Raw genomic sequence first — 12,228 nt, forward strand, 5'->3', positions numbered from 1 at the left:
AAGTTGTTAAAATAAATTATTGTCATGTCAGATGTCAGGGAGATCGCTGTAAAATCCTAGACAGATTCTGCACTTTGGTACTTTTGCGGAAAAAAAAAAAAAGTCTTTGAGTTCTTACTCCACCTTAAGAAAGTTGAAATAGAGAATTGTAGACAATGTATCATAGGTGTGGTTAGTTAAGAGTCCAAATTGTGGGCTTATAGGAAAGAAAAGGCTCTCTTTCTGCAGTAAGAGTTTGGCAAATAGCCAAAACCGGTTTGGCTCAGTGGATAGAGCGTCGGCCTGCGGACTGAAAGGTCCCGGGTTCGATTCTGGTCAAGGGCATGTACCTTGGTTGCGGGCACATCCCCAGTAGGGGGTGTGCAGGAGGCAGCTGATCGATGTTTCTCTCTCATCGATGATTCTAGCTCTCTATCCCTCTCCCTTCCTCTCTGTGAAATATCAATAAAATACATTTAAAAAAAAAAAAGAGTTTGGCAAATAAATCCAGTTATTTGTTTTAAATTAAAAGAAATGTTTAAGGCAGTGGTTCTCAAACTTTTCCATCTCAGGATCCCTTTACATTCTTCAAGTAGTTTTCTGTTCCTTTCTGTCTCCTCCTGGTACTCTCATTACACATTATGTTACATTTTTCATAGTTTTATCACAGTTCTTGGAAACTCTACTTTTTGGGGGAGAGAGGTTGTCTTTTTTTCTTTTCTATTTTGGAACTACCTGGTGATATATCCTCAAGCTCAGAGACTCTTTTCTCAGCTGTGTCCTCCAGTCTACTAATGAGCCCCATCAACGGCAGTGTTTTTCATTTCTAGCATTTCTTTTGTATTCTTTCTTAGAATTTCCATCTCTCTACAAACATTACCCATCTAGTCTTGCATAATAGTCTTATGGGAGTTCCCTTGCATGGGACGAGTCACTTATCTCTTGCTGCTTTCAACATTGCCTTTTTATCTTTGACTTTGATAGTTTAATTATAATGTGACTCAGTGTAGATCTCTTTGTGTCCAATTTTTTGGGATACTATGGGCTTACAGACTCTGGATGTCTATGTCCTCAGATTTAGGGAGTTTTCAGTTATTTTTTTCTTTACCATAAGCTCTCTGTCCCTGTCTTGCTTTTCCTTTTAGGACTTCTGTGGTATTCTATCAATCCCGTAGGCTTTCTTCACTTTTTTAAAATCCTTTTCTCTCCTCCTACTGGATAATCTCAGATGACCTCTCCTTAAGTTAACTGATTCTTTCCTCTGCTTGACTGATCATACCAATAAAAAGACTCTGGGCAATAATTCTTCTTTGGTAAGAAGATGGAAGTTGGTATCAGAGTTCTTTATATGCTCTGTCATTCATGCAGGCATCACGGCTCACCCTATCCCAGGGAAAATGCAGAGTTCTCCTTACAGAGTGTGGGTCCAGCCCCTCTGCACAGTGCTTTTGTCATTTTCCTAAACACTGAGGAAAAGAAGCCCTGAGAACCCCTGGTCAGAGACCTGTACACAGACAACCTCAGGCTTCAGGCTGGAGTTGGATTTCCTCTTAGGGAAAAGTTTCACCCATCTGAGCCCTCATTTAGACCTTCTCTAGAAGTCTAGCAGTCCCACATGCCACATCTCTCTGAGCACAAGGGGTGGAGGAGGGCAAAAGAAAGCTGAAAGGTAATTAGGGAGAGGCACTGTGTGCTCATTTCTCTTCTAGGTGCTGCAGACAAATATGTCTGGAGCTATCAGGTCCATTTCGAGACCGTCCCAGGCCTGGGAACTCTTACTTTTGGAGACCCCACCCACCCCACATCATGTCAAAGTGCACCTACAGCTCACTTTAAGTATAATTTTGTGGTAAATTTGAAATAATTTTCCTATTTCTGTTATTGAAATTATTTGACTTACAAGTGACTCACTTCATTTATCTTTCTATGATGTCTCAACAATAATCATGAAAACTCAGGAATTCTTGCAAAGTGAAGGTACCTAACTACAGATTGCTTTGAAATACGATGCATGAATATACAAATTTATCCATTGCTGAGGTTGACACCATGTTCCCTTTTTGTAGGCATGTAAATAAATAATTGTGACGATATGTTTAGGGGGATTTTTTGTTGGGTTTTTGTTTGTTTGTTTTTGTAGTGAGGAGCAACATGTTTTCCAGACCTTAAACACCTTTGTCCTTGGAGAAGAAAACCCCATAGACCTGACCACTGTACCTTCACATCCAAGGGGTGAAACAGCCCAGATTGGCCTCTGCTAAAAGGAATAAAAACACTTTCACAGTAAATACAAACTAAGATCCGCTTATAGAAGGGAAAAGTAAAGGTATTTAATTTAGCAAATCATGCTTATGGAATAACTAGAGGCCTGGTGCACAAAATTTGTGTATGGGCGGTCCCTCAGCCCCGCCTGCAATGACGCCAGCGTCCCGTGTGCCCCGGCCGGCCTTTGGCCACAGGCCCGCCTGCCCGCCCTCCCTCCCTTCATGGGCCAGGGTGCACAGGACAGTGGGCTTGTCACCAGGGCGATGCCACGCCAGCGTCCAGCACCTGGGTCACTATGGGTGCTGCCATATTTGTGATGGAGTGATGGTTAATTTGCACATTACCCTTTTATTAGATAGGATTCTTTCTTTGTATGAACAAAAGGAATTTGTTATATTTGAGATAATAGGGAGATGTTAATGTTAATAAGCATTGCCATTAATTTACAACTGTTTCCTAAACCTTGTCCTATATAATGCTTGGATACCTACTCATATCCAAGTATGACAGATACTTGGATATGAGTAGGTAGAGGGACCCTCCTTTGTTGGGCTATAGTGCGCTGCATTAATTTAGCAAATCATGCTTATGGAATAACTAGAGGCCTGGTGCACAAAATTTGTGCATGGGGGGGGGGGTTCCTCAGCCCTGCCTGCAATGACGCCAGCCTCCCGTGTGCCCCGGCCGGCCTTTGTCAAATGCATTGTCCCCAATCTTTCCTCCACATTGTGCCCAGAAGGATCAGCCTAAGATGCAAATCTGATCATGTCAGACCTTTACTTAAAACTCCTAAGCACCTCCTCTTCCCCTCCAGGAGAAAGTCCTAACTCCCCAGAATGCCCAAAAGACCAACCACAGGTCCAGCCCTGCCTTCCTCCCCATCAGCAGCACCTGCCCCTTCCTGCTCTAGCAATACCGCACTGCTGATCACTCCCCATCGCTGAGCTCTTTCTCATTTCTGTGCCTTTGTTTATGCAGCCCCTTCTGCCTGGGGTGCTTCCCAATTCCCCTTCCTCAGGCAAACTGCCACTCATCCATTCCAGTGGTGCGCTGTAAATGTGTAACAACTGGATCTCCAGAACAAAAAAAGCCCTGATCTGGATCATTTGCCGATTTCTGCGGTGTAAACACTCCCACAATATCCAATTTCAAATTCCCAATAACATCGCTAAACGGAAATTGGGAGGAGATTGCACAATTGATGAGCCAGCTCCAGCACACCACGGACCTCAGATCACCTGCAGGAAGTCTGGCCCCAGCCTCCCTCTGGGCTTTCATAGCAGTGTGGGCATTCTCCCTGTCCTACACTTTTTACCTTGTTTGGTAATTTTCTTTCATGTGACTCTCTCTGACCACTAGAGGGTGCACTCCCAAAGGCAGAATATTTATCACATCTTATGCAGTAATCACTTGCTGAATAAAGGAATATATCCCTTCTCTGGACCCATTCCTGTTCTGGTTCACATTCTGTCAGTGACTCTCCAAGAGCTCTCAAAGCACATGCACAGATGATAGGACGCTGGAAGGACAATGATTTAGATAGATTTCAAGTGAAGTCTGAGGAAGAACAGGGCAGGTTACTTCAATGGGCCTAATGCAATGAGTTGAAAATTTAAAAGGAAAGTATTTCTTTCATTCAGACCTTCTAAAAACCACTATAAGGCCTGACTGGTTTGGCTCAGTGGATAGAGCATTGGCCTGCGGACTGAAGGGTCCCAGATTTGATTCCTGCCAAGGGCACGTGCCCGGGTTTCAGTCTCAATCTCCACTAGGGGGCGTGCAGGAGGCAGCCAATCAATGATGCTCTCATCATTGATGTTTCTCTCTCTCCCTCTCCCTTTCTTTCTGAAATCAATCCTATATAATAAAAGGCTAATATGCTAAGTGTCTGGTCATCCGTTCACCCAATTAAAGCATAATATGCTAATGATATGCTAAGGTCGCTCAACCACTCACTATGACGTGCTTGCTGTGACGACCACCAGAGGGTAGATAGTTGACTATTCACTATGACATGCATTGACCACCAGGGGCAGATGCTCCGACCGGTAGGTTAGCTTGCTGCGGGAGTCTGGCTGATCAGGACTGAGCAAGATGGGCCGGACATGCCCTGGAACCCTCCTGCGGTCTCTCCCCGGCTGGCCAACCTCCCGCATCCCTCCCCGGCCTCAATCGTGCACCAGTGCCCTCTCACAATCTAGGCTTAGGGCGTCCCCCCCCCCCACCAACCCCGAGTGCACGAATTTTGTGCACCGGGCCTCTGGTAATAAATAAACAAAAACAAACAAACAAACAAAAACCAACTATAAGCACAGACTTGGAGTGGTGGGGCTTGGCTACAACACAGGAGAAAAGACTGGGGGCTTCTGGACTCTGAATGGAATTACAGTGTTCAGAGAAAAGGAAGGAAGGGAAGGAGAAGGGGCGAAAAGGAGGCAGGGAGAGAGGAAGCAGGCAGCAAACCTTCTCCAGTGCCTTCATCCTAATTGGATCTTGGGGATCTTATCCCAGAAGAATACAGACTTTCTAAACTGAGTACAACTCACTTTCCAAACTTTAAATGACTTTAGGGACAAAAATGGTCCCAAAGAACAGACTGGAGTTTAAATTATCATCTAAAGGCACTGTCCAGTCCTTTGGAGAACATGCCCTTAAACACACAAGGCAGGCGGAGGGGAGGGACTGGCTGGACCCCTCATCTGTCACACATTCTGAACTCTTACCCTGGAGCTTCAGACCCAGTGTCACTATGTCTGACATGTGGCCTCTTCCCAGCCCTTAGGAAACAAATCATTATTACTAACTGTTTTTCTGATAAAGGTAAGCGCAGGTTTGTTGGGTTGTTTGTCTGTTGTCGTTGTTTTTTGTTGTTGTTGTTAATCCTCACCTGAGGATATTTTTCCATTGCTTTTTTTTTAGAGAGAGAATAGATGGTGCATGTGTCTCTAAGAGATACATTGATTTTTTTTAGGCCCTCAGAGAAGAATAGAGACTACTCTTGTTTATGTTCATGCTGAAGCCATACTGTTTCTGGATTTTAAAATGTATATATTTTTATTGATTTCATAGAGGAAGGAAGAGGGAGTGAGAGATAGAAACATCAATGATGAGAGAGAATCATTGATCGGCTGCCTCCTGCTGCCTCCTGCATGTCCTACACTGGGGATCTAGCCCGCAACCTGGGCATGTGCCCCAACCAGGAATCAAACTGTGACCTCCTGGTTCATGGGTCAGTGTTCAACCACTGAGCCATGCCAGCCACGCTATTTCTGGATATTTCGAGGGCTTTCTGTGGAAGAGGGATTAAAGCTGCAAAGGAGCATATTTTAGCTCAGTATCAAAGGGGAACCACTTCCAAGTGAAAAGACCCTGGCCAGGAAGTTAATATAGCACCCCACATCACTCAGGGAGTCAGGCCAGGCGGGAGGACTGTGAGGAGTGCAGTAAGGGGCTTTCTGCTTTGGAAAGGAAGCAGATTGCGAAATAGACCCTAAGGCCTATTGTCAGTAGCATGAGAGCGATTATTATAGTCCAGGATGATGATGATGATGATGACATGGACAATTATGACGATGTAATTACTTACGTAATTAATAATGGCGATCACCACTTCCCCACTAGATTTTGAGCTTTTTGAGTTAGGGGTTATGCCTTTCATTGCTGTGATCCTGGCACCTAGAATTCTGCCTGACCCAGAACAGATGCACAATACATGTCTGTCAATCTGAATTGAATTATTATGGGACCGACTTGGTAACAGCTATAATGCGAAGTACCAACTGGGGAGTGTCTCGTTCTCCAGGAAGGAAGTGCCCCTGTACACCGAGGAAGGGGCCCGATAACTGAAAACACTTGGAACTATGGACGTGTGGGAAGTTCATGAGTATTTTAGATACAGAGCAAATGAAACTTAGTGCCCAACACCCTCAATGTTGCCTAACGTTTTCTACTGCTCCAGCATACTAGTAAACCCCAGTTTGGGGAGCACTTAGCAGTCTGAGGAGAGATTCAAGCTTCCCAGAAAGAAGAGCTGACAGAGCAGGACTAGGGCTCTATGAACAGTGTCCGGGAGACGCCAGTGCCTCCCGTGCAGGCAGACAGAGAATGACAAGAAGGGATGATCAGTCAGAATTCTCCTTCAACCTCAGCACGGCCCACTTGCTGTGCTAACTGTACAAAAGGATCAACAGCCTGTTCAGACCTTGACACTGTGGTCTGGGCTGATTCTCTCAACAGGTAACACCACAGCAGAGGCTCTTGGCTCCCACCAGCCCCAAGGAAAGGGACACTTGAGTTTCATTTTCTTTACCTGTTGCTTATCTTTAAAAAAAATAAATTTATTAGGATGACAATGGTTATTAAAATTATATAGGTTTCAAGTGTACAATTATATATAATACATAATCTGTATATTACATTGTGTGTTTACCACCCAAAGTCAAATCTCCTATCACCATGTAGGACCCCTTCTACCTTTTACTACCTCCCCGTCCTGCTTTCCCTCTGGTAACTACCATACTGTTGTCTGTGTTTTTGTTTGTCTTGTTTTGGCATTTGTTGCTTTCAGTTTGATAGCCCACAAGTGAGTGAAATCATACGGTTCTTGACTTTTTCTGTCTACTGATTTTGCTGCTTTAGCATGATATTCTCAAAATCTATCCACCTTGTCACAATGGCAGTATTTCATCTTTTCTTACGGGTGGGTACTGTTTCATTGTATGTATGTCCCACATCTTCGTTATCCAATCATTGATTGAAGGGCACTTCAGTTGTTTCCTTGTCTTGACCACCGTGAATAATGCAGCTTGGTGGCCCGTTTTGGCCCGAGGCCCACGACGCAGTGCTTCATGGCCCACACATGGCACAACCGTGGCCACGAGAGCGCTAACCTTCACAAGCTCACGAGCTGCAACCTGAATCACCCTGTGGATTTTCATTTATGTTGTCTTGTCACCTGCGTGCCATATTTTTAAAAAATATATATCAGATGTTGCATTGGCAAAATTTTTGTGGAAATGATTTAGAGACTGCAGTGATGTTACCTTCCCTCAGAGTGGATTTATGTTTGCTTCTGTTTGATATTTGGGAGCACCAAAAATCTGGGACGGCCTCAATCCAATTTCAGGGCTTGGGAAAATTTGAAGCTAGCTACAAAACCTGTAAATGTGTGTTTCCTTCTGATTCACTCTTATTCTTATGGAGCTGCCCTGGGGGTCGGGCCCCCCTCCCCCAAAAGAAGGAAGTTTAATTAGGAACAACTTCATGGTGGGCCTTGCACTTCAAAACCTGCTCCCCGCCTCCAGGAGGCTGTCAGCAGTGCTTCTTGGCCTCTGGGTGACCACCTCCAGAAGCTGCAAATGCCCCAGTTGAAAATAGCCTCAAATGCTGATCTTACTTCTCTGAGTTCTTATTTATCCCAGAATCATGACCCCATGATTCCTTGTTGTTTTATTTACCTGGCCAATACTTTACACAGATGTTTTATATAGTTTGTCCAGTGTTTATAATTGCCATCTGCAGGAAAGTTAGTCCAAATTAACGCGTTTGTTCTTACTGAAAGCAGAAGTTAAATATTGATCTCTACTACATTTTTCCTAGAATCCTGTAGAGATGACCAAATTGTCAGCGCTATTCTCCAGTTGCTCAGCCAGGTGGGGATTTTGCCTGGCTGCCCAGGCACGTTTGGAGTCAGAGAGTGCTGAGGTTGACCTTCTGAGTTACTGCAAGTGACAGAGTAGTTACAACATGGACAGGTCCAATCAGACCTCCCCAGTGGTGGGGTTCATTCTCCTGGGCCTCTCTGCCCACCCAAAACTGGAGAAAACATTCTTTGTGCTCATCCTGCTGATGTACCTGGTGATCCTGCTTGGCAACGGGGTTCTCATCCTGGTGACCATCTCTGACTCCCACCTGCACACACCCATGTATTTCTTCCTGGGGAACCTCTCCTTCCTGGACATCTGCTACACAAGCTCCTCGGTTCCCCTCATTCTTGACAGCTTCCTGACCCCCAGGAAAACCATCCCCTTCTCAGCCTGTGCTGTGCAGATGTTTCTCTCCTTTGCCATGGGAGCCACGGAGTGTGTACTCCTGAGCATGATGGCGTTTGATCGCTATGTGGCCATCTGCAACCCCCTGAGATACCCCATGGTCATGAGCAAGGCTGCCTACGTGCCCATGGCTGCTGGCTCCTGGGCAGCTGGTATCACCAACTCAGTAGTTCAGACATCCCAGGCCATGAGGCTGCCCTTCTGTGGCGATAACATCATCAACCACTTCACCTGTGAGATCCTGGCTGTCCTGAAGTTAGCCTGTGCTGACATCTCCATCAATGTGATCAGCATGGTTGTGGCCAACATGATCTTCCTTGCAATCCCAGTCCTGTTCATTTTTGTCTCCTATGTGTTCATCATTGCTACCATCCTGAGGATCCCCTCAGCTGAGGGAAGGAGAAAGGCCTTCTCTACCTGCTCTGCCCACCTCACAGTTGTGGTCGTCTTCTATGGGACCATCCTCTTCATGTATGGGAAACCCAAATCCAAGGACCCATTGGGAGCAGACAAACAGGACCTTTCAGACAAGCTTATTTCTCTCTTCTATGGGGTGGTGACCCCCATGCTCAACCCCATCATCTACAGCCTGAGGAACAAGGATGTGAAGGCTGCTGTGAAGAACCTGGTACACAGAAATACCTAACTAAGTGACTGTCACAGTTTCCCAGACTGTCAGAATGCAAGACCTCCAAACATCTCATTGTACCTGTGGGAAAATGGTAACCCAGGGAGGTCATTTTCTATCAGTGGAAAGAGCCTTTTCATTTCTGGCACTACCGATTAGTTTGTTGGCTTCATACAAAACTACACTGTATCATATAATAGCTATATTTTGCTGCCCAAATCTTAAATCCTATGATACCAGAACTTGATGAATAGCTATAAAGAGTTACAGATGTGGTCAAAAGAAACAAACAAAAATTTGAGTAGTACAGGGCCTTAGAGTATATTATGTTTCCCTGTGTAGAACTGCTGCTTACTCTGCTCTGCTCTGGTCTCATTCCAAAGACCTTTGCTCTATATGATACAGGGACCAATTAAAAAATGTCATCTGCCTCAACGTATATTAGTCATCTGCCATTCATATATTAGCATGACTTATCTTGAGCAGCTGCTTGGTTTTGATCTAATGGAATCTTGTCATTCACCATATTCTCCTCTTTTTAAAAAATATATTTTTATTGATTTCAGAGAGGAAGGGAGAGGGAGAGAGATAGAAACATCAATGATGAGAGAGAATCATTGATCAGCTGCCTCCTGCATGCCCCACACTGGGGATTGAGCAACCCAGGCATATGCCCTGATTGGGAATCGAACCATGGCCTCCTGGTTCATAGACGGATGCTCACTCTCTGAGCCACGCCAGCTGGGCCATATTCTCCTCTTTATTGTCAGTGCAGAGAAGCTCAGAGGCAGACATGCCACCTTACTGCAGCAGTTACTTGAGGGCTACATGACTGAGTGCCAGCAGCTCCCCAGCTTTCATCCATGCAGCTGATGTGCCACCTGGGTGGCAGTTACATACACCCAGCACACACTCCATGAATGCCACACTGTGATGAAACCCCAAAAAGATTGTGGGGAAGCCAATGCAAAAAGCATTCTTAATTCCACAACGAATAAGAGGCCAGCAGTAATAATTATGCCTTACCACCAGTGGCACAGGAAAGACTGGCCTTGGAGCAGCGTAGCTCCCGGAGCTCTAAGTCCACAACTTTCTTCTCCACCCCAGGAACATATTGAAATAGCATGTGTTTACTGTATTACAGAGATCATTTTAATCCTCTTCAATTTATATTTGTAAAAGTCTGTTATGACCAAATTTCGGTCCTTTAACTATTACCAGTATATAGCAGGTTGTTTTCTCTTCTTCTTTTCTCCCTCTTTTTTCCTCATCCCCATGTTAAATCAGCTCCCTCCCCAGGGGGTCAATAGGGGGAAAAAGAGGGACATCGGTGATACCCTCAATAATAAAAATAAATTTTTTTTAAAAAATAATTAAAAAAAAATCAGCTCCCTCCTCTTACTGGTTGATAGGTACCTCCAAAGTTATATTCATTTTCTATTGCTGTCTATATATTTAAAACCTATTTGAATCGAGGGGAAAAAAGATGTTTGGAATCCATATTACCTACTAATGTAATTGTATTATCTAAAATATCAGAAAAAATCTTTGTATTGAAAATGGCATCTCTTTTAAGAATGGTGTACAGGATAGGGTAAAATTAGGTTTACAGTTGTGAGTATGCAAAACACAGAGTGTATTCTTGTATTATTTATTACTGGATTATTTTCTGTATGAACAACTGTAAACCTACTTTTGCCCCATCCTGTACATATGTGTGTGCACATACGTGTGGTTTTATAATTTAAATGGGAAAAGATTAATAACAATGTGTTGATTTATGGCTGCCCAATTTAAGCTTTCTCCCACAATTTACTAACATAACTCAATTATTTCCTGTACACAGACCTTTACTTTAATCAGTCATTTCCCGCATTTCGACTTCCTGTTGTGAAAAGAATACATGAATAAACCAAAATCTCTCACAACCATGTCTGATAAACTAATATCCAAAAATGCTTTCAAATATTTCCTCTCTATAAAAGGAGCCCTTTGGCACACACTGCATATTAACCGCTATTTTAACTGGGGGGGAAAAAAGATTTAAAATTGCCTCTCTTGCTTTAATTTACCTCAGCACATTTGTGTAATCCTTGGCTAGGTAATCTGAGGAAGTTTTAATCTGTCTCCAATTAGTCAAAGATTGCAATAAGACCATTATCAGCAGCATGTCAGTTTCAGCTGTTGGAATGAGCTGTCTCTGATGGGATGCTTCTGCTGCATCCCATAAGTTTTGGTGTATTGTGGTGTGTGTTTTTATTTGTCTGGATGTATTTATTTTCTAATTTCCTTTTTGATTTTTTTCTTTGACCCAATGGGTGTTCATGAGTGTGTTAATTTGCACATACTTGTGAATTTTCCAGTTTTCCTTCTGCTATTGAGTTTTAGTTTCATTCCCCTGTGATCAGAAAAGATACTTGGTGTGAATTCATTCAGAGTTAAATTTGTTAAGACTTGTTTTATAACCTAACATGTGATCTATCCTGGAGAAAGTTCCATGTGGGCCTGAGTTGACCACAATCCCATCCGCCTCACCACCCAAAGGTGGGTGGGGCCTCTGCTGTGAAAAGTGGTTGTAGCCCAGGAAGGGGTGAGCAACAGGACACTGGGCAGGTCTGGGGCTCTTGGTTGGGGTCTCTGCATTTATCTTTGTTTTGTGGTCTCCACCTCATCTAATTCGTTGTTAATAATGTGGTTAAAGCAAGTCTTATTAATGGCTAATAAGAGGATTGGGGCCCTGGCTGGTTTGGCTGCATGGTTAGAGCCACAGCCTAAGGACGGAAAGGTCTCGGGTTCGATTCCCGGTTGACGGCATGTACCTCGGTTGCATGTCTCTCAGGTCAATGTTTTTTTTTTCTCTCTCTCTCTCCCCCCCTCCTCCCTCCTTTCCATTCTCTCTCTAAAAAAAGTCAATGGGAAAAATATCCTTGGGTGAGGATTTTAAAAAAGAAAATAAAATAGTAACAACAGGGTTGGAAATGAAGATTTTTATAACCCTTTGCTTCCTCCCCAATTTTTTAATCCTCTCCGTGAGAAACAGCGATGGGATGCCCCCTGTATGCGCCCCCACAGGAGATCAAACCCACAACCTAGGTATGTGCCCTGACCCAGAAACGACCCCGTAACTTTTTGATGAATGGGATGATGCTCCAACCCACTTAGGCACCGGCCAGGGCCCCCAACGGCCGGTACCAGGCGGGAGCGCCCCAGCCAGAGCCACGACCCAGCCCCTCCAAGAATAGAAGTCTTAATAGAACTGAGGCCGTTGGCGGGGGCGGGGCGGGAGGGTGCTGGGCCGCGCGAGGC

The 12,228-nt window shown here is 44.3% G+C and overlaps 1 protein-coding gene across 1 annotated transcript; it reads left to right on the forward strand.

Moving 5' to 3' along the window:
* Positions 1 to 7,989: 7,989 nt before the first annotated feature.
* LOC308248084 (olfactory receptor 13C7-like) lies at positions 7,990 to 8,940 on the forward strand (the record flags this gene model as incomplete). The annotated part of the gene is made up of 1 exon (XM_080668070.1): positions 7,990 to 8,940. One exon carries the CDS (start codon positions 7,990 to 7,992, stop codon positions 8,938 to 8,940), a length of 951 nt encoding a protein of 316 aa, XP_080524196.1.
* Positions 8,941 to 12,228: the final 3,288 nt, after the last annotated feature.

The sequence above is a fragment of the Plecotus auritus genome, assembly GCF_963455305.1.
Source record: "Plecotus auritus genome assembly, chromosome: 5".
Lineage (NCBI taxonomy): Eukaryota > Metazoa > Chordata > Mammalia > Chiroptera > Vespertilionidae > Plecotus > Plecotus auritus.